This window comes from Nicotiana sylvestris, chromosome 3 (genome assembly GCF_000393655.2).
Source record: "Nicotiana sylvestris chromosome 3, ASM39365v2, whole genome shotgun sequence".
In the NCBI taxonomy this organism is placed as follows: domain Eukaryota; kingdom Viridiplantae; phylum Streptophyta; class Magnoliopsida; order Solanales; family Solanaceae; genus Nicotiana; species Nicotiana sylvestris.
Window position 1 is genome coordinate 205,452,572 of NC_091059.1, and position 27,054 is coordinate 205,479,625.

The following is a 27,054-nucleotide window of genomic DNA, read 5'->3' on the forward strand; positions in this document are numbered from 1 at the left end:
TAGATATAACTCAATCCAACGGCCAGGATCTAATCCCTTACCCCATATATAAATCATTCATCACACCCCAGTCCCCATCCGAACACCCCCCTTTCATCGTCCCAAACCCAGACCTCCCAAACCCTAGCCGCCCTAAGCTTCCTTCGCCTGAAACCCGGCGGCATCTACGCCGTCGGTCACCCCTCTAACACCATAGCACCTCCTTCACTCCCTGAACCCAAATCTGTTACCCCTTGCCTCGAATCATCCCCCTTCATCTCGAATCTTGATTTGAAGATTCGAGCCCAACCCCGATCTACACCAACCCACCCCGGATTTATACCAGTCACTATCCTGCCCTCACTTGTGACCAAACCAAGCTTGGTTTGGTCCGAATCTACCCACAAATCCTCGAGCCCCAAATCGGACTGTTCGAACCCTAGAACACAAGAATTTTTGGAATCCGGCCAGATTAAACGGAGGGTTGGAGTCTAATAGACCTTAATCGAAGTGTTCTCGGTTGAGAACACCTCGATTAAGGTCTGTTCGGCCTCAAATGGGCAAATCCAGTTCGGGCATGGGTCGCCTGTGTTTAAGCTTTTCAGAGTGAGTTCACTTTTCCTTTTCTGTTGTTGTTTTAGTATTATTTTAGTTTATCGGCATGGTTAATTAGTTTGTTTGTTATTTCTGGAATTTTCTGTCAGTTGTTCTCCATCTTCGTAAGACCTTTTATTTGGTCGATTGTTATTCTGTTTATGGTTGAATACGTATAGTGATATACATATTTCAATTTGATTAATATCGTCGAATCGATAATGCCTGTAGTTTCCCTGTGTCGTGCAAAATTGTCAAAGACAGTTGATGCCCTATTCGTGTTGTTTGTTTGGTCGACTGTTTGTTCTATGTTATAATTAGTGTAGTCGATTAGATAAACGTCGTCGATTAGTCTATAGAACTGAATGTTCAAATATTCTGATTCATATAGCTTCGTATGACTGATCGAATCATTGACGTTAGCTGTTTGTCTGACATTATCTGGGAATGGATTGTAGCTGCACTATAATAGCTAGAATTCAGTTTGGGGCAGCTTGAATTTGAACTTGCAGAAGTTCAAAATGTCCTACTGCTGCAGTGGGGTAATACAGTAATAATTAGGAGCTAACAGGGGTAGTTTGGGGTGTGAAAAGAGCAGAAATGAGTAGTTTAAGATGGGCTGACAATAGGGTACTAAAATAGCATTAAACTAATACAATAATGGGGAACAAAACTTGATAGCATGGGGTTAATTTAAAGGCTGTCAGCTGCCCATACCATTGGGGCACAAAACACTTGTTAATGGGAAATAAAGGGGTATGGGCAGAGTTAAGAGCTGGGGGGAAACGAGGCAGCCTGGGGCTGGCCTGTATTTAGCCTATAAATAGGCTCATTTGAGGGAAGAAACGAGCTTGGACATCAAAGGTTAAAAAAGGTTGGACATCAGGAATTGAGAGAGGTAGAGTTTAAAGCTAAAGCTTCCACATTAAAGAGTTTTGAGTGTTGGGAGATAAAAAGAAAAAAAAGCAAAAACAAGGCTGGTCCTTCTACCTTTAATGGGTCAGTCCAATTTAAGAATAATATAGAGTAAGAGTGTGCTGGATTTTTTATCATAACAGTCAGAAGCTACTGCTTTTCTGCATCTGTTTCCTTCTTTGCTTAGCTCGTATTTGTTTTGGTGCTGCTGAGCTGCAAACTGGGTCCTTTACTGATAGAGCGCTGTTTCAGTTGAGTTGTTTTTGGTTTTCCGAGTTCACTGGACCTCTGTTTGGCTCAAATCTGTTGCTGTTTCTTTCTCTACTGGTTATTTTTTTTTCATGCTGGGTTTGTTTGGGCTTCACAAATTTGACTGCTGGGTTGCTAGTTGCTGAGTGCTGCCTTTCTGTTGCTGCTGTTGTTATGTGTGTGCTACTGCTGCACTGATCATTCCTCTTCTTCTTTTGCTTTCCAAATACCAGGTACATCACGGATACACTGATCAATGTAGGCTGAAATTTGAAGCATGAATACAAAGAAATGAAGAAGTTGAAGTTATTTTGGAAATTCACTTTAGAAATTTATTGAACATTAGTTGTATGTATGACAGTGTACTTTCTCTACTAGAATCATGTAGTTAACTATGATGTAACTGAATCTTTATACAACTCATTTAGTTGAAGAATTCTACGTGTTGCTTATAATGAAAAAGGATTGATGTTGTAGTAGTCATGTTCTTAATTCATTATTGTGTTTGCCAAGAAGCATGTTAGGTGCCCGATAGTTCTTTCTTTAAACAAATGGTCTGTTTTAAGTTGTTAGGAATATGGTTTGATTAAGGCAAACAGCACATCGCATTTCAGCTTTTTCCCCCTTTTTTTGTTTATAAATGTTAAACGCATATCAAATGAGTTGAACAGGCCCAATTGGAATAAGAGTGGCCCAGGCCGAATTTAACTTCATACACATTAGGCCTGGGCCCATAACTGCCAAACGGACTACCCGTATCACGTCCCTCCTTCAATAAATCACGTTTGAAACTTAACTATAATGACTCATAAGTATGTAAATACAGTAGGACCTTTCCATTTTGTTAGAGACAAACAAATATAGGAAATCATAGTTTGCTTTTAGGTTTGCCTTTAAATAAAAGGAGATGAGCCTCGCCCAAATAAAATGCATAAATTGCGGGGCCCTCGTTAGATGTATATATTAAATATTTAGATTCTGGAACGGGCCGTTTAGCAAATTTCACGGTTTTTCCTCAAATAATAACATGCTAGTTCTTTAGGACGCGTCTCAATTAATCCTATTTTCTTAAACTCGGGTGTGCATTTCATGCGACCCAAATCCAAATCCCAAAACATTGGATAAAAATATGTTCCGGATTGCGGGTGCATTTCATGTGACGCAATCCAAAGACATGTTTTAAACGATGTTCACATTCCTTTAAAAATATAATAAAAGCGGTAAAGAGTTAAAATATGCACATAAGTTCATATTTGTATAAAATCAGATAAATAAGCCGAATATGACAGTTGAGTGACCGTGCTAGAACCACGGAACTCGGGAAAGCCTAACACCTTCTCCCAGGTTAACAGAATTCCTTATCCGGATTTCTGGTTCGCAGACTGTAATACAGAGTCATTCTTTTCCTCGATTCGGAATTAAATCGGTGACTTGGGACACCCTAAATCTCCCAATTGGCGACTCTGAAATAAATAAACAAATCCCGTTTCGATTGTCCTTTAATTGAAAAAACTCCTTCACCCCTTGCGGGGGCGGAAAAAGGAGGTGTGACAATAACCTCACGAACTCAAATATGCAATCTACTATTAATTTCATGCCCAAAATCGTGGTTAAAATCCAAGAATACCAAATTTCTAGGTTTTCCTCAAAATCCCAAATTCCTACAAATTTCTATACTTTAATCAGTAATAATACCATGTATTTAACTCACAAGGGGTGGAATTAACTTACCTCATGGTTGATGATGAAATCCCCCCTCTTTAAAGGCACCAAAATCGCACAACCAAGAAGAAAAATGAAGGATAATGGGCCAAATCCCGATTTTTAAAGAGCTCACTACCTCCAGAATTTCCGCACCTGCGGTCTATTGACCACTTCTGCGATTCCGCAGGTGCGGCCCCCACTATCGCTTCTGCGGTCTCCTTCCGCTTCTGCGGTCTCCTTCCGCTTCTGCGGTCAACTCCCTCGCTTCTGCCCTTGCACGGATGCGACCAATACCCCGCATTTGCAGTCCTCTCCTTGGTTGCCCAATTCCGCACCTACGACTCCGCACCTACGGCCACAACCTCGCAGGTGCGGTTACACCAGATAACAGCTGCTTCAATTCTTCTTCAAATTCACATTTTGATCCGTTAACCATCTAGAATCCACCCGAGGCCTCCGGGACCCCAACCAGTCATACCAACCAGTCCCAAAACATGATGCGGACCTGCTCGAGGTCTCAAATTACATCAAATAACGCTTAAACCATGAATCGCCCTCCAATCCAAGCTTAATGAACTTTAGAATTCCAAACTTCAACATGTGATGCCGAAACCTATCGAATCACGTTCGATTGACCTCAAATTTTGCACACAAGTCATATTTGACATTACGGACCTACTCAAACTTCTGGAATCGGAATCGGACCCCGATATCAAAAAGTCCACTTTCGGCCAAACTTTTCGAAAACCTTCAAGTTTCTAACTTTAGCCAAATGACTCCAAAATGACCCACGGACCTCCGAATTCACTTCTGATCGTGCTCCCAACACCAGAATCACCATTTAGAGCTATTTCCAGACTCGGAATCCCAAACGGACATCGATAACACTGAAATGCACTACAATCCAAACTTATGAAATTCTTCCAATAGGCTAACTTGCACAATAGGTGCCGAAACATTCCCGGGTCTTCCTAAACCCGATCCTGGCATACGCCCAAGTCCAAAATCATCATACGAACCTGCTGGAACCTTCGAATCCTGATTCCGAAGCCGTTTACTCAAAAATCCAATCTTAGTCAGTTCTTCCAACTTAAAGCTTTCGAAATAGGAATTCTCTTTCCAAATTGACTCTGAACTTCCCGAAATTCAATTCCGACCATGCGTACAAATCATAATACCTGAAGTGAAGCTGCTCATGGCCTCTAACTACTGAACGACGTGCTAGAGCTCAAAACGACTGGTCGGGTCGTTACATTCTCTCCCACTTAAACATATGTTCGTCTTCGATCATGCTGAGAATTGCGCTGAAGTTGTCCAGAATCACTGTTTAACACATCGAGCACCTACTCGTGATACCACAACTCAGCTGGGAACCTTAGATTAATCAATCTGAATATATCCTTTTTCACTTAAGCAAATAAGCCTTATGACCCAAATTCCAACATCCGAAATTCTCTGCCAGGCCTGTTCTGAACATACGAACACAGTATCAATCACCGCATGATGTACCAGAACATGACTGCAATTCACAGCTTGCACCGCTTTATTCACAGGACCACAATAACATTCTCTGAGCATAATAGTCAAAATTCCACCAATCTGATGTTCCCATTGCACCTCATGACATACATAGGTCTTGCTCTAACTCTTACAATACCGCCACGACGGAAGAGACGTGTAGAAATTCAGAACCAACTGTTGAATCAACAAATCATTAGGTCTATACTCCTAACAAGAATCATCACCTCATTCTGAACCAAATAATGGTCTTTGCTCCTGAATATACATCATATAATCAGATTGCACTGATCCTAAATCCAATGATCTCGTCTCACCCAGAACGAACTGTTCAGGCAATAAGCCACCCCGGACATGATCAAAAGTCTCATATGATGCCACAATGTGCCAATAGGCTACCAACTCGAACGTAATACACAAGGAAAACGAACTTTGGAAGGGACTACTCAACTCACGCAGCTAATACGAGCTTTCCTCGGAAAAATGGGAAACAAAACACTTAAAAACAGATATGGGGAACTATAATCAATATCACACTATCGCGGCGTGCAATCCGATCCAAACAACATACCATGGTGGCGTGCTGCCCGATCCACACATAAATTCACATAAGGAGACACACACCGAGCTAAATTGCTCATTACAACGAAAATACCGAATATCAGTCACAAGCACGCTAAGTGCATAATACTATCCCTGGGGATACATATAATACCATAAGCTAACAAACTCAAGCACAACTGAGGCGGGATATATGTTCTGAAACTAAAGAGCTATCCTGCTCCCACAACACCATCACTACGCGGAACCTCAATATATAAGAAAATTATTGAGTCGTTCACAACTCACATGACACAATATAGCATTACATGAAACTGCCGACAACGAAATAATATCCAACGTCCGAATACTCCTCCATAAGGAGAGATATGCTAAAATGGACACCTACGGCCTAATATAGAGCCCATATTCATACCTAAATACATTCACAGACCTCAAGCTGATTCTGATCGTACCGAACTAGGTCCATAACCTTTCCTGGGTCCATAATAACCCCCTTTTTCCCCATAACATACAAAAACAACCATCATATCCGGAGTAAACCTCCACAATTCAAAACCCAATAAACCGAGTGCCCTCTAGGCATCAATTCTCAAATTAACGATATCACCACAATCTTTATACTTGGTTTAATTCTCCAATCAATCAAGTGACTACATGCCACATTTATACAACCTTCCCGTGGGGCATGCTCCCACGACCTTCCATAACAGATAACATGTCTGTACATCTAAACCACCGGCCGCACTAACGCTGAAAAGCGATCAAGAATCCTTAACCAGGATACAAAGTCTTTTTCACAAAACACCGATCTCAGGTGACGTTGAAGACAATGCCAGTTTACTCTAAATATTCCAAATCCCTTTCCTGCTCATCCGAGCTCGTGACATCCATGTCAACACCGAACTACAGCCTTGATCCTCACTTTCAAATTCCATACCACTCACTGCACCCAACATGCCAATATGCGTTAGCACAAGATCTTCATCATAACTCCTGAACCACTAATATGGTCGACACTTCCTCACCTGGAAACTTTTTACTTAACTCATTCCAAAAGGACCATAGCAACACGTGAGTAACTTCTCATAACCGTAGAACATTCAAATCCTCAAGTAGTGGTCTAAACTGCCATACCCCTTCCGGGACCCGCCTACACATAACATGCCATAATACTTGAATACTTCCAAATATAATCAATTATGGCGGTCGTCGAGCCTCGCGCGCACCGCCACCACTATATCAATTCAACCACGGCTGACCAATCTAACTTCCTCTAATTCATCCTTAACTTGCCTTAGAGATAATATTAGCTCTATTCCTTACATCACCAACCTAAATCCGCACTCATCTTGAGTGACCCTATTCCATGAGACTACATTATCTCCAAACCCATGAACTGCTTTATACCCTCCTTGCACGCACATTCGTATCTTCAACCGATGCACACATTCTGATAATCCCTCTATGAATCCGAAGTCTTTTCCCTTTTTCCTCCCCATGCTACACTGCAAGTCGAAAACATCATAGATCATTCCGAGCCTCTTATCATAATCTGCTACAAAAGCTCGATTTTTAACCATACTGCGGGCTTGAATCCTTAGGCACCGCATTTTTAAATCCTTTGAATTCACTAGACCGTTGTTGAGAGCCACCCACTCTGACTTGGTCCCCCAAAAAAATCAACTCCATGAATCTTCTAGCACATGAACACCCTCTTGACGAAGCACCCGGCCGAATCATTTTCCTTGAAACCTGCATCTATACACGACATAAATCCTGAATCCTTCCCCAAGCCTGAACATGAGTCAACAAGGCCAACTATAGCACATCTTTAACAATTTCCTTGCTCAAATTACCTCTTATGTTCTTTTCCCTTAGCTGAAATAACCCATCAATATGCTGATAACTAGAAATTTCACAAATAGAAGACCATGCAATCCAACCGTAGGTGGTGGGACTCTCCCACTTAGCTTGAAGCCACTATTATACAACTCTGGAATCCACCAAAATTCTTTATCTCTTATCGACATGACCTTGCGCAATCAAACCGCCAGATTCCTCGAAATCCTTCCGTTAACATTTCATGAACGCTCTGAATCTCTATCAACATTCACATATTCAACCTCTTACTGAATGGCCAATAAAATCCTTCGCAAAAGCTTCGCCAACCATGCGACTGCTGACCTACTCACAGGAGATAACCCACTTGAGCCCGTGCTCATCCGCCAGCTGCACAAGTCAATTCACTCATCGTGGAAATCAACTAAAATGTGCGACAATATCTTCCTATTCAAAGTCATGTTGTATCCTTCTATATAACAAGCAACTCCTTTCTGTTGTATCCAATCTCCCACCGTATACTAGCCAATATTTCAAATTAAGCCTGTAGATCCAATCACCGTCCACTAAAATTCCCTGAATCATTCCAAACTTTCCTTATGGTGCGTAGTCATTCTACCACAAAACCCATATGCAACTCCGCCACTCTCCCACTTTGGCGGAACTCACTCCTTTAATCAACTACTCGACCTTCGCTTCTTATACCTGGCCTTCTAGAAATTTTAACCACCGCCTGACACTTCCCACATGTCCTTCCTCATCCTTTGTTACCTGGTTTTTGTCTTGATTCAATCTCATTCTCTGCAACATTGGGACCAATAGATCGTCACTAACTTTAAACTTTTTCGAAGATCATCTTTTCTCGAGCCGTCAACATTAAAAACACCGATTCAATCCTGAACCACCGCACCCCGCGATATCTGACAGTCGCTTCTCCAATATTTTTGCACAATAACCTGCCCTAAAGGAAAATCGTTGAAGATCATAACACTGGCGAACTTAACACATCCAATCGAGGACGACGATACCACGTCGCAGATGAAAATTCCACCACACTTGATAACACTAGTCTCGTTACTCCATCAATCCAAACCTGCACGTATATAGTCCGATTGCCTTTCCTCCATCAGAATAAAATACTGAATCTATGAATCATGCACTTAGAGAACTCCCTTCCAAGTCATACACTGCTTCCGCGCATGGAAAATCATCCCACCATCACATTAATACCATGTGATAAACACTCATGAGCATCATAGTAACCTGTGCATAGCCTCAATGCTCTCCAAAGTACAACTATAGAGCTAAAATGGTGGGATATCCTTCCTCAAGGCGACAACAATAACCCGACCAACAATGCTGGGAGAAGCATCCCTCACCACATTTGTAGTACCATTACAATTCCTCAATTCCCGATTTATGATAAGCGTTTCGCGTCACATAAGACTGAATAGGAAAGAAACAAGGGCATAAGCCTCAAAGGAATCAAACAACACGATGAGGAATCAAGAAGGGAAGTACTCTTAACAGCCCTGTAGCCTCTCGAAGATAAGTGCAGACGTCTCCGCACGGTCCGTAAGACTCTACTAGACTCGCTCATGACTCGTGAGACCTAAGGGAACCTAGTGCTCTAATACCATGTTGTCACTACCCAAAATTCACTAAAGGTCGTGATGGCGCCGGACACCACTGTCAGACAAGCCAATCATAAATACTTAATTTAGGCCTTGTTTTAATAATTTTGAAAACTATAATTTTTCCTTTAATTTTACTAGTAAAAGTTAACTGTTTCAAATTAAATAGAAATGTTTAGGAATTAATACAAATACCACATAATCATCCCAGAACCCGGTGTCACAAGTGCATGAGCATTTACTAGGGAATGAAATAAAATACAATAATTGTCCGAAATACAACTGGACAGGAATGAAATAATATAGTACAATACTCTGAAGGAGACTCTGTTGGCTGCGGATCGTCTCGCAAGATGCAGCTCACCTAAGTACGGCATCAACCATGCCGCTACGCCACTAGCCACACATGAACCTATGCAACAAAATGTACAACAAGTGTAGTATGAGTGCGGAAACAACATGTACCCAGTAAGTATCCCATCTAACCTCGAAGAAGTAGAGACGAGAGGTCGACTTCGACACTTACTAGTGGTCCAATAATAAAATATAAATAATGTGAATAATTATGGATTCATTAAATTAGCAATAAACTCAAGTAAGTCAAGAAACAAGTAAACATCCCTTTTTACATTTAGGAGTCTCTAAATTTATAATCCATTATTTATCAATTTATCTCAGACCAGAGAGGCAATATTAATTTACAAATCTCAAGCAAGCATTACAAGCATGCGCAAATCATGTCGAGGTCGTACGACCCGATCCAACAAATATTGAAATTGTGCACTACCAGAAGGTCGAATGGCGCGAATCATAGATGCATCTATTTAATCTGCCGAGGCATTCGGCCCATTCAAAAATTAAACACACACAGACAGTCAATCAAGAAGTCATCAGGGAACAATTATCCAAAGAAAGCCAATTCTCTTTTAACAATTTAAGAAAATGAAGTTTAATCTTTTTTTTAGAAATTCATTTACTAATTTGATGTGATTTAAGCAATTCAAACTGTCAATAAGATTACAAATATTCCAGGTATAGCATGTTTTTGGGTCCTAGACTATCCGGACTTAAACATAATAGTAGCTACGCACGGACTCTCGTCACCTCGTGCGCACGTAGCCCCTACAAATAGAATCACATAGCCAATTATTTCACCTATGTGGACAATTCCCTCTTATAAGGTTAGAAATGAGACATACCTCGCTCTGAAATCCAATGACCGGCTTCCAAGCCCTTCCGACGACTCAAACCGATGCCCCAACGCTCCAAAACTAGCCAAATAACGGGGAAACCAATAAAAATACACCCTAATATTTATAAAAATTCAATTTATATAGAATCCCAACTCCGCTTGAAAAGTTGACAAAATCACCCTCGGGCCCATGTGCCCGGATTTTGGAATTTTTCGATGATAAAGTTCACCCATAACCTCACAAACTCAAATATGTAATCTACTCTTAATTTCATGCCTAAAATCGTGGTTAAAATCCAAGAATACCAAATTTCTAGGTTTTCCTCAAAATCCCAAATTCCTACAAATTTTCATACTTTAATCCGTAATAATACCATGTATTTAACTCACAAGGGGTGGAATTAACTTACCTCATGGTTGATGATGAAATAAATCACCCAACCAAGAAGAAAAATGAAGGATAATGGGCCAAATCCCGATTTTTAAAGAGCTCACTACCTCCAGCATTTCTGCACCTGCGGTTCATTGACCGCTTCTGCGATTCCGCAGATGCGGCCCCCACTACCGCTTCTGCGGTCTCCTTCCGCTTTTGCGGTCAACTGCCCCGCTTCTGTGCCTGCGCGGATGCGGCCAATACCCCACATTTGCGGTCCTCCCCTTGGCTGCCCAATTCCGCACCTGCGACTCCCAGGCCGCTTCTGCGGCTCCGCACCTACGGCCACAACCTCGCAGGTGCGGTTACACCAGATACCAGCTGCTTCAATTCTTCTTCAAATTCACATTTTGATCCGTTAACCATCTGGAATCCACCCGAGGCCTCCGGGACCCCAACCAGTCATACCAACTAGTCCCAAAACATGATGCGGACCTGCTCGAGGTCTCAAATTACATCAAATAATGCTTAAACCATGAATCGCCCTCCAATCCAAGCTTAAGGAACTTTAGAATTCCAAACTTCAACATGTGATGCCGAAACCTATCGAATCACGTCCGATTGACCTCAAATTTTGCACACAAGTCATATTTGACATTACAGACCTACTCAAACTTCTGGAATCGGAATCCGACCCAGATATCAAAAAGTCCACTTCCGGCCAAACTTCTCAAAAACCTTCAAGTTTCTAACTTTAGCCAAATGACTCCAAAATGACCCCACGGACCTCCGAATTCACTTCCGATCGCGCTCCCAACACCAGAATCACCATTCGGAGCTATTCCCAGACTCGAAATACCAAACGAACAACGATAACACTGAAATGCACTACAATCCAAACTTATGAAATTCTTCCAAAAGGCTAAATTCCACAATAGGTGCCGAAACATTCCCGGGTCTTCCAAAACCCGATCCGGACATACGCCCAAGTCCAAAATTATCATACGAACCTGTTGGAACCTTCGAATCCTGATTCCGAAGCCGTTTACTCAAAAATCCAATCTTAGTCAGTTCTTCCAACTTAAAGTTTTCGAAATGGGAATTCTCTTTCCAAATCGACTCTGAACTTCCCGAAATTCAATTCGGACATCGCGTACAAGTCATAATACCTGAAGTGAAGCTGCTCATGGCCTCAAACTGCTGAATGACGCGCTAGAGCTCAAAACGACTGGTCGGTTCGTTACAACTACTATGATTTATTTTTGTGAATTAAATATATTGTAGTAATCGGCTCATTTATAATGTTAACAGCTTTAAGGATATTTCTCTCTTTTTAACAAAAAAAAGTGCTTACCAGCACTTGTTTACCAAACATATCAATAACCTTTTTAAGCTTCAGCATTTTTATCCAAAAAGATAACTACTTATTTGTAAAACAAGCTCCAGCACTTAAAAGCTCCTTTTTTCGGCTAATCCAAACGGGCTCTAAATGTGTTAGAACAAAGGAAGAAGGTTTTAAGAATTTAAAGAAGTGCTTAGAGAAGAACTTGCTTTGATTTTTCCATTAGAAAAGATTTATCGAGGTAGACATGATACACTTCTACTTGTTTAAACTTATGGTCTCCAAATGTTCTAGTATTGCAAAACTTGACCACAAGTTGCTGAAATAGTCGACTGTTTGTATGTGGTAGATTGTGAAAAATTGAAATCACCGTCTAAATATACAGTTCTTGTGGTACGAAATTCTATTTTCACAAAACGTATTGTAAAATTGTTCCTCTTTTTCCTTCCTGAGCCGAGGGTCTTTCAGAAACAACTTCTCTGTCTTCTTAAAGGCACAAGTAAGGTTTGCATACACTCTATCCTCCCCAAACACCACTTGTGGGATTATACTGAGTTGTTGTTATTGTTTGGTGAAAGTAGAATTTCATAACAATCACAAAACATATTTTGTAAGGATGATGTCATGATGCCATATGCAACAATATCTATGAATGTTAAGAAATTATACTTGTGACTGAAACTATCCTAAAAATATCAGCTTACCTTTATATCAAGAAGTACCACTTAAGAGGTTGAGAAATATACAGGTGCTTGCGCAAGACATAGATATCAGTTTTCAACATTTCAAAGTTGGTTGTGTATGGCTATTTCAACATTCCATCTCTCTCTGTTTTGTTCTCCAACGAGTCTTAGTAAGTCTTGTCCAAACATTTGCTATTCAAGTGTCATTCTTCACTTGCTGAGGCTGTAGAATCAAGTGCTGAACCCGTAGAAGAATATATAAAGGGCTTCGTTGGCTGCCCCAAAGATATTATTGTCGATCCTTCCGATCTTGAGGGAGAACAGATGAAAGGCTTCGGTGGAAATTGGATGGCCTCTAAGCTACCTTCCAGCATTTCAATTGCCTTACTCATTGGTGGTCTCTGCGAGGGATCAGTTTGGATGCACCACAATCCTACTAATATCATCTTCTTTGCAATTTCCTTTTCTTCTTTGGTCGTGCTGCCTTGTATATTTATGTCTTCATCTGTCACAAGGCGTTGATAAGCCCAACGTGGGAAGTATACTTCGCTATGATTGCTTCTTTCAGCGCTGTAATTCCTTCTTCCTCCAACCATTTCAAGAACCATCATTCCGTAGCTGTAAACATCAGATTTGTGTGAGACACTTCCGAAATTTCTACTGAATACTTCTGGAGCAATGTAACCGATGGTTCCTCTAGCTTCCAACATTGATATCATACTTTCTTTCTGAAGGCATAATTTTGCTAGGCCAAAATCAGATATCTTGGGGCAGAAGTCCTCATCCAGAAGGATATTGTGAGGTTTTATGTCAAAATGCAATATTCGTGCATTGCATCCTTGGTGCAAATACTCCAGTCCTCGACCTATCCCAAGCGCGATTTCGAACAACTTTTCCCATCCCAACTTAGAACCTTCACCATAGATGTGTTTATCAAGGGATCCATTGGGCATGAATTCGTAAACAAGAGCTCTTTCTCGGCAATTAAAACAAAATCCCAACAGAGTAACTACATTGACATGGGAAGTTCGACTGATGCTTGCAACTTCATTGATAAATTCTTCCCCATTCCCTTTAGTCTCATTTAGAATCTTGATAGCAACGGGACGGCCATTAAGGCTACCTTTGTAGACCCCTCCATAACCCTCTTGTCCGAGTTTCTCTTGAAGTGAATTTGTCATTTTCTTAATGTCTGAATAGCTATATGCTTTAGGGGCTAGGGATCCATACTGCCGGAGGACAGACTCAATATTCTGGTGCTCTCCTCTTCTTTGATAACAAAAGGTATGTACCAGATGATTTCTTTGCGAAGTAGTAAAAGATAAAGCATGCCAATATCGTTGTTATCCCAGCAGCAGATATACCTGTAATTAACCAGACGAAAAAAGGGTGTTCAAATACACTGATTATCTGCAAGTTCTTGGTCATTGTTGAGAAGAGAAAGATAATAATAAGATGAACAATGTCAAATTAAGGACAGTTACCTATGGCAGCCTTCACTCTGATATCTCTTTTATTTCCTGTAATGCAAAGATAAACAAGTGATGAATTGATACAGAAGCATAATAAGGGATCTTCAGTGGTATAACAAATCAACTGTTTTCCTATATATGAAGAAATAAGTTTTTCTCACTCCAACAATCGAGATATGGTCAAATGTGGATATGGAATTTTAGTTTCTCGATTTACGATGATGACATGTTTTGCTTTGGGGATGGATTCATCATCCGAGCACCACAGTGCCCTCTGCTATTCAGGCAATCACGATATTCAGCCTCATCCTAGTGTAGGAAAAAACACCCTTTCGCAACACTTATGAGTAACTCAGTTTTGCATAAACAGTTCCTGACATCACTGGCACAATATATAACATAATGTTGTCTTCCTTTTATAAGGTTGTGTACACTGTACAGCCATAGGAGAAGAAGAGGTGTCATCTTAGGGCCTAGGCTAAATGAAGCACTCCCGAGGCTGAAATTACTTGAGGCATTGGACAACCTTGCTAAACTTATGAACTGTACTTTTTAAAGATGTATTGTCATCTCCATTGTTCACATATTTCGATATATCCATCTTCCCAGGATAAGCTGAAACAAAACTTGTGCCACATAAATTAAGCTGTTGTCTAATACCCAAATCTCAGAAGGGGCATCAATGCAATGCGCTTGTATATGAGCAATCTCTAACTAGGAGTATATTTTACTATTTGAGCATGACTTTTCCGGATAATGTACTTTTTTTATTAGGTTGCTTATAGAAATTCATCAATACGAACTTCTTCCGAATACCTTTCAAAAGTTAGATGACTCATTGGTCGCAAATGATGGATTATATTTGTCAAGTACCACCCAAAATTATAAATTTTTGGTGCAGCTAGATCAATTATACAGAGATCTTTTAGGTTTGAATTGTTGGGAATAAACCTCCACAGAAATAATATTCACGGTAATAAAAGCGGAATAATAACGTAGCACCGAGATACGGTAATTAACAAGAATAAAAGAGTAACAACGACACTAAAGTTTTTACGTGGAAAACCATTTTGAATAAGGGAAAAAACCACGGCCCCGAGAGGAGCAACTGATATTACTATAGCAAAGAATTTTACACTTTGTAGGTCTGAGTAAAATACTCTAAAGACCACTACAACACTCAAAAGAAATAACACTCTTTTGATATTCCCATCTCACTACAATATCACTCACTCTTTATTTTTTTCACAGATTATTTTCTTATACCCTGTCTGTGAAACCTCACTCTTTCTTTTTAACTCTCAAATATATTTTTCCTTTGAGATTGGTGTGTCAAAATGAGAGCTGAAGCTCTCCTTTTTATAGGCAGAGCCTCACACTCTCACGCCTACCATATTTGACATTGTCCTCTCACGCCTACTATTTTTCTTCTTTTTCTTCAATATTGACAATTCAGAAACGATGGGGCCAATTTCAAAGAAAAAGATTTAGAAGTCTTTATCAACACCTTAAATCATGGGATGGACCCCACAAAGAAGTCTTTTTCAAAGCCTTAAATCATTGGATGGACCCCACAAATCTCCCTCTCCAATCTCATTAACCTGAAGGAGGTAACACCAGAGATTCTAGTTTGAGCGCATGCCGACAAGTTCTTTGCAAAGCTCGAACTTGTCTCTTGATACTACCTTGGTTAGCATATCCACAAGATTTTCACTCGTGTGAATCTTTTTGACCTGTAAAGATTCATTCTCCAACTGCTCATGAATCCAATGATATCTCACATCTATATGTTTTGGTCTTGCATGGTACATGGAGTTCTTGTTCAAGTCTATTGTACTTTAACTGTCACAATAGACGACATACTCCTTTTGATGCAATTCCGGCTCTTGAAGAAACCGCTTGAGCCATACCATCTCTTTGCCAGATTCAGTAGTGGCAATATACTCCGCTCCAGTTGTTGAGAGTGTGATACAATTTTGCAACCTCGACTGCCATGATATAGCTCCCCTGAAAATGTAAACAAATATCCGATAGTGGATTTTCTGTTATCAATGTCACCTGCCATATCAACATCTGTATAGCCCTTCAAGATTGGATCAGATCCTCCAAAGCACAAACAATCTCCTACAGTACCTCTTAGGTACCTGAGTATCCACTTGACTGCTTCCCAATATTCCTTTCCAGGATTTTCAAGAAACCTGCTGACAATACCAACTGCGTGAGCAATATCAGGTCTAGTGCATACCATTGCCTGCATCAAGCTTCGAACTGCTGAATAATAAGGAACTCTAGCCATGTTCCCTTTCTCATCCACTATTGTAGGACACATCTTCTTGCTTAACTTTAGATGACTAGCAAGAGGTGTGCTGACTGCTTAGCACTTTTCATGTTGAAGCGTTCCAGTACACGTTCAATGTACTTCTCCTGAGATAGCCACAACTTTCTGCTTGTTTGCTCTCAAACTATCTTAATCCTTAGAATTTGTTATGTTGGGCTCAAGTCCTTCATATCAAATGACTTGGACAGATCTTCCTTCAACTTTGCGATCAGCCCCTTATGTTTTCCTACAATTAACATGTCATCCACGTACAACAACAATATAATAAAATTATTCTCAGAAAATCTTTTGAAGTATACAAATGGATCAGAATAGGTCTTTATGTATGTTTGACTTTTCATGAATGAGTCAAACTTCATGTACCACCGCCTTGGTGTCTGCTTCAATCCATAAAGACTCTTATTCAATTTGCACAGCATGTGTTTCTTTCCAGCTACTTCAAATCCTTCTGGTTGCTCCATATAAATCTCCTCTTCCAAATCTCCATGAAGAAATGCAGTTTTCACATCTAACTACTCCACTTCAAGATCTAGGCCGATTGCTAAGCTCAAAATTGTTCGAATAGAAGTCATTTTGACAACAGGTGAGAAAATTTCGTCAAAATCAATACCTTTCTTCTGTTCAAAGCCTTTAACCACCAATCGAGCTTTGTATCTCATTAGCTTGCCATTTTCATCTTTCTTGAGTTTAAAGACTCATTTGCATTTGAGTGGTCTTTTACCCTTTGAAAGTTCAACCAGCTTGTACGTGCCATTTTTCTGTAGAGATTCCATCTCTTCTTGCATGACTTTTATCCACTGGTTCTTTTCTGGATGGGACAACACCTCCTTAAGACTTTCTGGCTCCCCCTCATCACTGATTAGGACATACTCTGTGGAAGGGTACCTACATGACTCTACCCTTGGCCTCTCTGATCTCCTCAGAGGTTGAGGTTATTCTTCTTCCTGAGTGGGATGCTCCACTTCCTCGACACCTTCATCAAGTTGCTCCCCCTGCTCAATAACCTCACCAGGTTGCTCCCCTTGCTCGGCAACCTCGTTGGTCCTACTTTCTGCACTTGTGGGATTGTTAGAAGTAAAAGGAATAGTAACAAGGTTAGGAATTATACCAGTCTTCGCCTTCTCTGACGTATCAGCAGCAGTTCCAACTTCACTTTATCGGATGTAGAGAAGACTACATCTTTGCTTCTGATGACCTTCTTCTTTACAAGATCCCACAATCTATATCCGAACTTTTCATCTCCATATCCAATGAATATGCAGGAAACAAATTTATCATCCAGCTTTGTTCTCTGCTCCTTTGATAGATGTGCAAAAACTCTGCAACTGAACACCATCAGGTGTGAGTAGGACACCAACTTGTTGGTCCAAACTCTCTCTAGGATGTCAAACACCAATGGAATTGATGGACTTCTATTGATCAGGTAACAGGCTGTCTGAACTGCTTCACCCCAGAATGACTTAGGCAAGCCATTCTGAGCATACTTCCCACCTTCTCCACGATGGTGCGGTTCATCCTCTCGGCTACGCTATTGTGCTAAGAGGTTCCAGGAACTGTCTTTTCATGTTTGATCCCATGACTTGAACTTTTCAAATTCCCTTGAAGTGTACCCATCTCCATTGTCACTTCGGAGACGCTTTAGCTTTCGACCCGTCTCCCTTTCTACTAAAACATGAAACTTCTGGAAAACTTGAAACATATGGTCTTTGGTTTTCAAAATATAAACCCATAATTTTCTTGAAGCATTATCAATAAAAGTAACAAAATATTTGTTACCGCCCATCGATTCAATTTCCATTGGACCACAAACATCAGAATATACTAAATCAAGTATATTCAATTTTCTTTCAGACGAAGTCTGAAATGAGACTCTATGCTGCTTACCAAATAAACAGTAGTCACAAGGTTTTATCGTTGTACCTTTGTCAAAAGAGATAGTGATTTCCTGGCAAGAATTTGCAATCCCTTCTCGCTCATATGACCCATTCTTTTGTGCCACAAATCTGCACAAGTCTCATCTTGTGCCGCATTTAATTCACCTTGGCATATTTCTACATTTTTCCTGCACAACGTGCCACGAGCAACTCCCTTTGCAATCACCATTGATTTGCAAAATAGTTCTCATATCCATCTCGGTCTAAAGCAATTCCCGAGATCAAGTTCATCCGCAAATCAGGTACATGCCGCACGTCCTTTAGAACCAATGTGCATCTGACATTTGTCTTGATACAAATGTCACCGATCCCCGCAATTTTTGAGTAACTCGTGTTACCCATTCTCACAGTTCCAAAATCACCTTCTACATATCTGCAAAAAATTTCTCTTACTGGTGTAGCCTGGTAAGATGTTGTTGTATCAACCACCTCCGACTCTGGACCTAACAGGTGCATGCATTCCTCTTCCTCATTTATACAGAGGACAACATTATCATTGTTTTGCACCATGGCAGTTGTGTTGTTGTCATTCTTCTTGCCACTGGTTTCACTTTTGCCCTTGCTTGGATTTGGACAATCTCTTTTGAAGTGACCTGGTTGATCACAATTGTAGCAATTTCTGACTCTTGATTTGGATCGGTTCTTAGATTTCCCACGAGCTCCGGATCTACCATAGTTGTTTGAACTCCTTTGATAATTCATGCCTCTACCTTTTGTGACGAGAGCATGTCCTTGATTTCCAGGCTTCTTTCTCATCTTCTCATTGAGTAGAAGAGCCGATGTGACATCTTTCAACTTAATGGTAGTCTTACCGTGCAGGATGGTTGTTGCCAAATTATCGTACGAAGATGGCTACGAGTTCAATAGCAAGATGACTTTATCTTCTTCCCCGATTTTCACTCCGAGGTTGGCGAGCTGTGTGATTAGTCAGTTAAACACATTTAAATGTGACAAAAAATTCGTACCTTCACCCATATTTAGGGCGTATAGCTGCTTCTACAGGTACAATTTATTTGTCAGTGTTTTGGACATGTATAGGCTTTCCAACCTTGTCCAAATGCCACGTGCAATGTCTTCATCAATGATATTATTTAACACATCATCTAATAAGTGCAACCTGATTGCACTGGGATCCCTTTCATCCAAATCAGCCCAGTCCTCAGCTTTCATGGTATCAGACTTTTTAGCATCAACATCTAGTACCTTGTGTAATCCGTGTTGGATAAGCAGATTCCTCATCCTTCTTTGTCATGTTGTGAAACCGCTATCTCCGTTGAATTTTGCTACCTCATACTTTACTTCAAACATTTTTATTTTTCACTAAGTATAGTACTACCGAGAGTGAATAGTATTTCTGTGAATAAGCAGAACTTGTGCTCTGATACCAGTTGTTGGGAATAAACCCCCGCAGAAATAATATTCACGGTAATAAAAACGGAATAATATGTAGCACCGAGATACAGTAATTAACAAGAATAAAAGAGTAACAACGACACCAAAATTTTTACGTGAAAACCCCTTTTGAATAAGGGAAAAAACCACAGCCCCGAGACGAGCAACTGATATCACTACAGCAATTAATTTTACACTTTGTAGGTTCGAGTAAAATACTCCAAAGACCACTACAACACTTAAAAGAAATAACCCTCTTTTGATATTCTCACCTCACTACAATATCGCTCACTCTCTATTTTTCTCACAGACTATTTTCTTATATCTTATCTGTGAAACCTCACTCTTTCTTTCTAACTCTCAGATATATTTTTCCTCTGAGATTGGTGTGTCTAGATGAGACCTGAAGCTCTGCTTTTATAGGCAGAGCTGCACTCTCTCACGCCTACCATATTTGACATTTTCCTCTCGCACCTGCTATTTTTTCTTCTCTTCAATATTGACAATTCAGAAACGATGGCTATCAATTTCAAAGAAAAAGACTTAGAAGTCTTTATCAAAGCCTTAAATCATGGGATGGACCCCACAACAAAGTATTTTTCAAAGCCTTAAATCATGGGATGGACCCCACATGAATTTCTAGAATGATCATAAGAGATGGAATAAATCTGAAAGGCAAGAAAAGAAATGGAAGTTTCACACCAAAGACGGGAACAAATTTGGCAGTACTTAGAATGGACCAGATTCTCCAAAAATTATTTTAGATATGTATGTCGGGGCCAAAAATACTAGGCCATATGCCAGCCTATGGTTTTTCCCCCCTTTCTTGAAGACTATGGGCTACCAGTTAGATACAGCTAAATTTGGCAAACAGAGTAAATTAGATTAGGGAGATGGAACACACCTTGATCTATTACATAACCGCAGTAATAAGAATAAGTTCGGTCCCTACAAAGGCACGTTGGCTCCGTAAGATTTGTCTCTGACCAACATAACCCGCCTGACTTCTCACAAACTATACATTCTGTGCTTTTGTTAAACACCACATCAAACCCTTGCTTCAATAGCTCCAATATCTTCGTACTTCCTTCGTTCTTGAACTGCTCAAATGCCTTCATCACAACAGGAACGATGACCTTTGTTAGATAAAAATAATCAAAATTGGCTTTGAGGCGTGAAAATCGACTGTCCTTAAAGAGTTATCGCCTGTATACTAATTTAGGGAAAATACAAAACGATTCTCTTCAGGATACAACAAAGTCTGCAGTAACACTTGTGATTTTCTATATCCACTTCGTTGGAATTCTTGTGTATTTATAGGCAACCAATAAACCCTTTCAGAAAAGATGTCTTGTTTCACAAACAGACACGACTGTTTATTTGAATTTTGAATTTAAAATTCAAATAAATAATTAACTCTAGGATCTCGTGCCTGTTGAGTTAATATCGTGCCTGTTGAGTCAGTCTCGTGCATGTTGAGATAATCTAGTGCCTGTTGAGTCAGTCTCGTGCCTGTTGAGACAATCTCGTGTCTGTTGAGACAATCTCGTGCCTGTTATGTGCTATTTCATAATGATCAGTTCCGAGGCTAACAGGCACGGTACGAGTAAGGTCAGTCCCGGGAGTGTTTCACATGACAGGCACGGAACTTCTTTCTTCCGTTGTGGGAAGAATCCCACTTCCAACTTGCCAATAACAAACTATCTTACAATCCCCCACTAGTTTGTTATTTCGCTTCATAACACTTGTGAATAATTGAAAGTATTTTTTACAGATTTGAACTTTCCTTTAGTGTAAGTATATTAAAGTTTTGACGAAGTTAATGGTATCTTAAGATTTGAACCACAAATCCTTGTGCCAAAACCGAAAATACCACACACACAGCGTTATCTAGTAGCTTAGAAAATCCAGTATTCGCTTTAGCACGTTTACGGCCATGTGCTCATCCTGAATTCATGAATATTTACAAGATCAACCCTTTAAATCTTGCTAGAAGCGGCACCACTTCAATATTCATATAGGTGAAATTAGTTAATATGTCCCTGTTACTCCAGACATTAATAATTCCATTAAGATTAATCAACATCTTCATGTAACAGTATGCACTTTGGAGTTTGTCTTTATGCCCCTGTTATAACAAGCATTTAACAACTCCTTAATTCCTCATATAACAGTAAGTAGTACATTAGAATTAGGGCTCCTAAAGAGGAGATCAGTGCTTAAACAATACAAGTAACTTGTTATTACCCATTGAACTTATATTGTTAGAGTGTATACTAACTCAAAGTGGGGTTCCTATTCCTTGTATTTAATTTAAGGGTCTCAGCCCCATCCCTCCACAAGTTTGTTGTACTACATCTCTACCTAATGGCTTCGTAAGTGGATCAGCCAAATTCTTATTTGATCTCACATATATTATAGCTATAGCTCCATTTGTAATTAATTCTCTTATATAAGCATGTCTCAAGCTTATATGTCTTATATATTTTATTGTGAGCAACACACATTGTAGTCTCACTATCACAGAATATGGAAATGGCTGGCATAGGTTGTGGCCACAACTTTATATCAAGTAACATATTCCTCAGCCATTCTGCTTCTTTTCCAGCAGCTGCTAATGCAATAAATTCAGATTCCATAGTAGAATGGGAAATACATGTTTGTTTCTTGGATGCCCAACTAATGGCTCCACCGCCTAGAGTAAATATCCATCCTGATGTGGATTTATTATCATTAACACTTGTAATCCAACTTGCATCAGAATATCCCTCTAATACATTAGGAAAACCATTATAGCAAATGCCTAAGTGCTTTGTATATTTTAAATATCCAAGTACTCTACTTATTGCTTTCCAATGATCATTACCTGGATTACTGGTAAACCTTGAAAGTTTACAAACAGCAAATGCAATGTCGGGTCTAGTGCAATGCATTGCATACATCATACTACCTATCGCACTTGCATACTCCAACTGTGCTACTGCTCTTCCAGTATTTGCAGTTAGCTTAACACTAGAATCATAAGGAGTATTATACCCCTTTATTCCTAAATGACTGAATTTAGTAAGGATTTTATCTATATAATGTGCTTGTGACAAAGTCACTTGCTTGTTATCTCTTTTGACCTTGATTCCCAAAATAGTATCAACTTCATTTAAATCCTTCATTTTAAAAACTGAGGTTAGATACTTTTTGGTCTCGGTAATTCCTTGTAGATTCGTACCAAAAATCAGCATGTCATCGACATATAAACAAATTATTACTCCATATTCTTTTGTAAATTTAGAGTAAATGCACTTGTCTGCATTATTATGTACGAATCCGGTTGATAGTATTACACTATCAAATCTTTCATGCCACTGTTTAGGCGCTTGTTTAAGACCATAAAGAGACTTTATCAATTTACAAACTTTCTTCTCGTTTCCCGGAAGAACAAATCCTTCAGGTTGTTGCATATATATTTCTTCACTAAGGTTCCCATTTAAAAAGGCTGTTTTAATATCCATTTAATGTACGTAAAGATCATAGATAGAGGCCAAGGATAAAAGGACTCTAATCGATGTTATTCTTGCAACATGAGCATATGTATCAAAATAGTCTATGCCTTCCTTTTGAGTGAAACCTTTTGCAACTAATCTTGCTTTGAAGGTTTGGACAGAACCATCTGTATTGTACTTTCTCCTAAAGACCCACTTACAACCTATAGGTTTTGATCCAAGAGGAAGATCAACCAAAACCCAAGTGTTGTTGGATATAATTGAGTCCATTTCATCATTAATGGCCTCTTTCCAAAAAGCAGCGTCTCTAGAAGACATTGCTTCTTGAAACGTCTTTGGGTCTTCTTCAACATTTAATACAATTGGAATTTGATTACAAACGTTTGTCCTATCTCCTTCAACAAGAAATACTATAGATTGTGAAGAAATAAAATCAGAACCAAGATGTTTTTCCTTTCTTATTCTTTGGCTTTTCCTTGGTTCTATCTGCATATCATCACTTCTTTCCTTAGTTTTAATAATTTCAGAAAGCGACAATTTATTAGCATCAATACGTTTTCCATTTATTTCAGTCATTTCATCAACATTGTCATTTATAAATCTATTTTCAATAAATTCAACATGTATAGATTCTATAATGACATTAGATTCTAGATCTAGCAGTCTATAAGCTTTGGAGTGTTGTGCATATCCTACAAAAACACTTTTAATTCCTCTAGGACCCAATTTTGTTCTTTGATGGTCAGGTACTCTATAATAGGATATACACCCCCACACTTTAAAATAATTTAAATTTGGTTTTCTACCATTCCAAAGCTCATAAGGCGAAATATGCATACTCTTTGAAAGGCACTCTATTTAAAATATAACATGCAGTTAGTAGTGCTTCACCCCATAAATTATGTGGCAAATGTGCATTAAGTAACATAGCATTAACCATATCCACCAAAGTTCTATTTTTTCTTTCCGCTAACCCATTTTGTTGAGGAGTATAAGGGGCACTCATTTGATGTATTAGGCCATGCTCTTCACAGAACTTATTAAATTCGTTAGGAAAATATTCTCCGCCTCTATCACTTCGAATAATTTTAATTTTCCTACTCCTTTGATTTTCCACAACAGACTTGTATTCTTTAAACTTTTGAAAAGCTTCGTCCTTAGTTCTAAGTAGGTAAACATATGTAAATCTAGAGAAGTCGTCTATAAAAGTAATAAAATATCTTTTGCCTCCTCTAGTTAATTCTCCATTTAATTCACACAAGTCTGAATGTATTAAATCTAATAGTTCTGTGGATCTTTCAACTTTACGAAATGGTTTCTTTGTCATCTTTGCTTGTATGCAAATTTCACATTTTATATGTTGAGTTTTACATGAGATATAACCATTTTTGGACATATAATTCAAGGAGCCAAAATTTAAATGTCCTAGTCTAGCATGCCATAAACAAGAATCAGACTCAACGATGTAAGCAGAAACATAATTTATTTCATTAATACTCAATTTGAACATGCCGTTACAGTTATAGCCTTTTCCAACAAAAACACCATTCTTAGACACTATCATGATCAGACTCAATAACTATCTTGAAGCCTTTCTTTGACAGCAAAGCAGCGGACATTAAGTTTTTCTTCATATCAGGAACATGATACACATTCAGTAATGTCAACTTCTGGCCAGATGTGAAGTTAATCTCAATACTTCCTTTTCCAGCAACATCTGCCGCAACATGGTTTCCCATCAAGACTTGTTCAGAATCCTGCACTTCTGCATATGTCTTGAACATCTTCTTGTCATAACAGACATGAATAGTAGCACCCGAATCTAGCCACCAGTCTTGAGTATTTGTAGCAGCGGTAGCCACATTCAACTCTGTGACCATACCAATTTGCATTGCGGAAACCATGGCAACCAGTCCTTGGGCAGAATTTTCCACTATGTTTGCCTTTTCAGAATTTCCAGATTTTTCAATCTTTCTAGACTTTTCGGTATTGCCTGCATTGAAATTTATTCCTGCCTTTCTATATCTGCAGTCCCGAATCATATGGCCTTTCTTTCCACAATGATGACAACTAAAGTTCTTTCTCTTTTTAAAAGAAGACTTTTTGGAAACTTTCAGATGTTTGTTCCCACTTCCTGAACCATTCTGACTGACAAAATTGATTGCGGAACTCGAAGGCTGACTAATAACATCACGAGCACGAGTCTCACTTTCAATTTGAATGTGAGTACGAAATTGTTCCACAGTCATTTTATCCATAGAATGTAGGATTTTCTTTCTATAGTCATTCCAAGAGGAAGGCAATTTCGAAAGAATAGCACCTATTTGAAGTGCATCAGGAATTTTAACTTCAAGATCACTTAGTTTTGATACTAAGATTTGCAGTTCATGAATCTGATCCATTATAGGCCTAGTATCAAATATTTTAAATTCAAAGTACTGCAGAGCCAGGAATTTGTCAATACCTCGTTTTTCATTCTGGTATGCAGTTTGTAGAGCAGTCCAAATCTCTCTTGGCGACTTCAGATTGCAGTAAAGATCATAGAGTCGATCTGTCAAAGTATTCAGAATATGGCCGCGACACAACAGTTCATCATGTTCTCGTTTCTTCCTTTCTTCCTTGACTACGTCAGAATCTTCTGCTGTGGGCTCAGGCATCAGAGGCAAGGCAGAATCAAGAACATAGTAGATATTGAGAGCGGACAACAAGAATATCATCTTGTCTCTCCAACGGGTAAAGTTCGTTCCATCAAAGCGATCAAGTTTGATGAACTCCTTCGGATTCTCAACAACAGACATCAATTTCTCCATAGCAGAATAACTCTTTAAGATTGTTAGATAAAAATAATCAAAATTGGCTTTGAGGCGTGAAAATCGACTGTCCTTAAAGAGTTATCGCCTGTATACTAATTTAGGGAAAATACAAAACGATTCTCTTCAGGATACAACAAAGCCTGCAGTAACACTTGTGATTTTCTATATCCACTTCGTTGGAATTCTTGTGTATTTATAGGCAACCAATAAACCCTTTCAGAAAAGATGTCTTGTTTCACAAACAGACACGACTGTTTATTTGAATTTTGAATTTAAAATTCAAATAAATAATTAACTCTAGGATCTCGTACCTGTTGAGTTAATCTCGTGCCTGTTGAGTCAGTCTCGTGCATGTTGAGACAATCTCGTGCCTGTTGAGTCAGTCTCGTGCCTGTTGAGACAATCTCGTGTCTGTTGAGACAATCTCGTGTCTGTTATGTGCTATTTCATAATGATCAGTTCCGAGGCTAACAGACACGGTACGAGTAAGGTCAGTCCCGGGAGTATTTCACATGACAAACACGGAACTTCTTTCTTCCGTTGTGGGAAGAATCCCACTTCCAACTTGCCAATAACAAACTATCTTACAACCTTATGCTCACATCTCGGGTAACTTGGGCCCCAGAATGATGAAAATGACTCATCTGGATAGAAACTAAGACTAGAGTTTCCATTGATATTGCAGCTAAAGGCGAACTTTTTCCAGTCTGAAGGTATATCGAAAGGACAATCATAGAACAGGAGGAAGTCTTCCGAGTCAGGATCATAGCGGAAAAGAGCATCATTCAAGGTAGTGTTACCAAATCTATCAGGACAAAGGTCTTCTTCAAGATCTTTACGTGCAATTCTCATGGTTTGTTTTTCTCCATTGATGTCAAGTACACGGAAATCATGACCGTCAATCTTCATAACGGGATTATGGTTGGCTTCACATTCAAGCTCGAATTGTGGAAGACCACATTCTTGAGGTCGATCGCCACCCCAGAAAGGGAAGCCGATGTTCTGAATTTTCCCACAGCTGT

At 39.4% G+C, this 27,054-nt stretch overlaps 1 protein-coding gene across 1 annotated transcript; it reads right to left on the reverse strand.

Moving 5' to 3' along the window:
- Positions 1 to 12,664: 12,664 nt before the first annotated feature.
- On the reverse strand, positions 12,665 to 13,849 carry LOC104213223 (PR5-like receptor kinase). The gene has a single exon (XM_009762676.2). The coding sequence runs from the start codon at positions 13,765 to 13,767 to the stop codon at positions 12,790 to 12,792; it is 978 nt and encodes a 325-aa protein (XP_009760978.2). The 5' UTR covers positions 13,768 to 13,849; the 3' UTR covers positions 12,665 to 12,789.
- Positions 13,850 to 27,054: the final 13,205 nt, after the last annotated feature.

Coding starts and splice junctions, on each gene's coding strand:
- LOC104213223 (XM_009762676.2), bottom strand. CDS start 13,767: ATGACAAATTCACTTCAAGAGAAACTCGGACAAGAGGGTTATGGAGGG.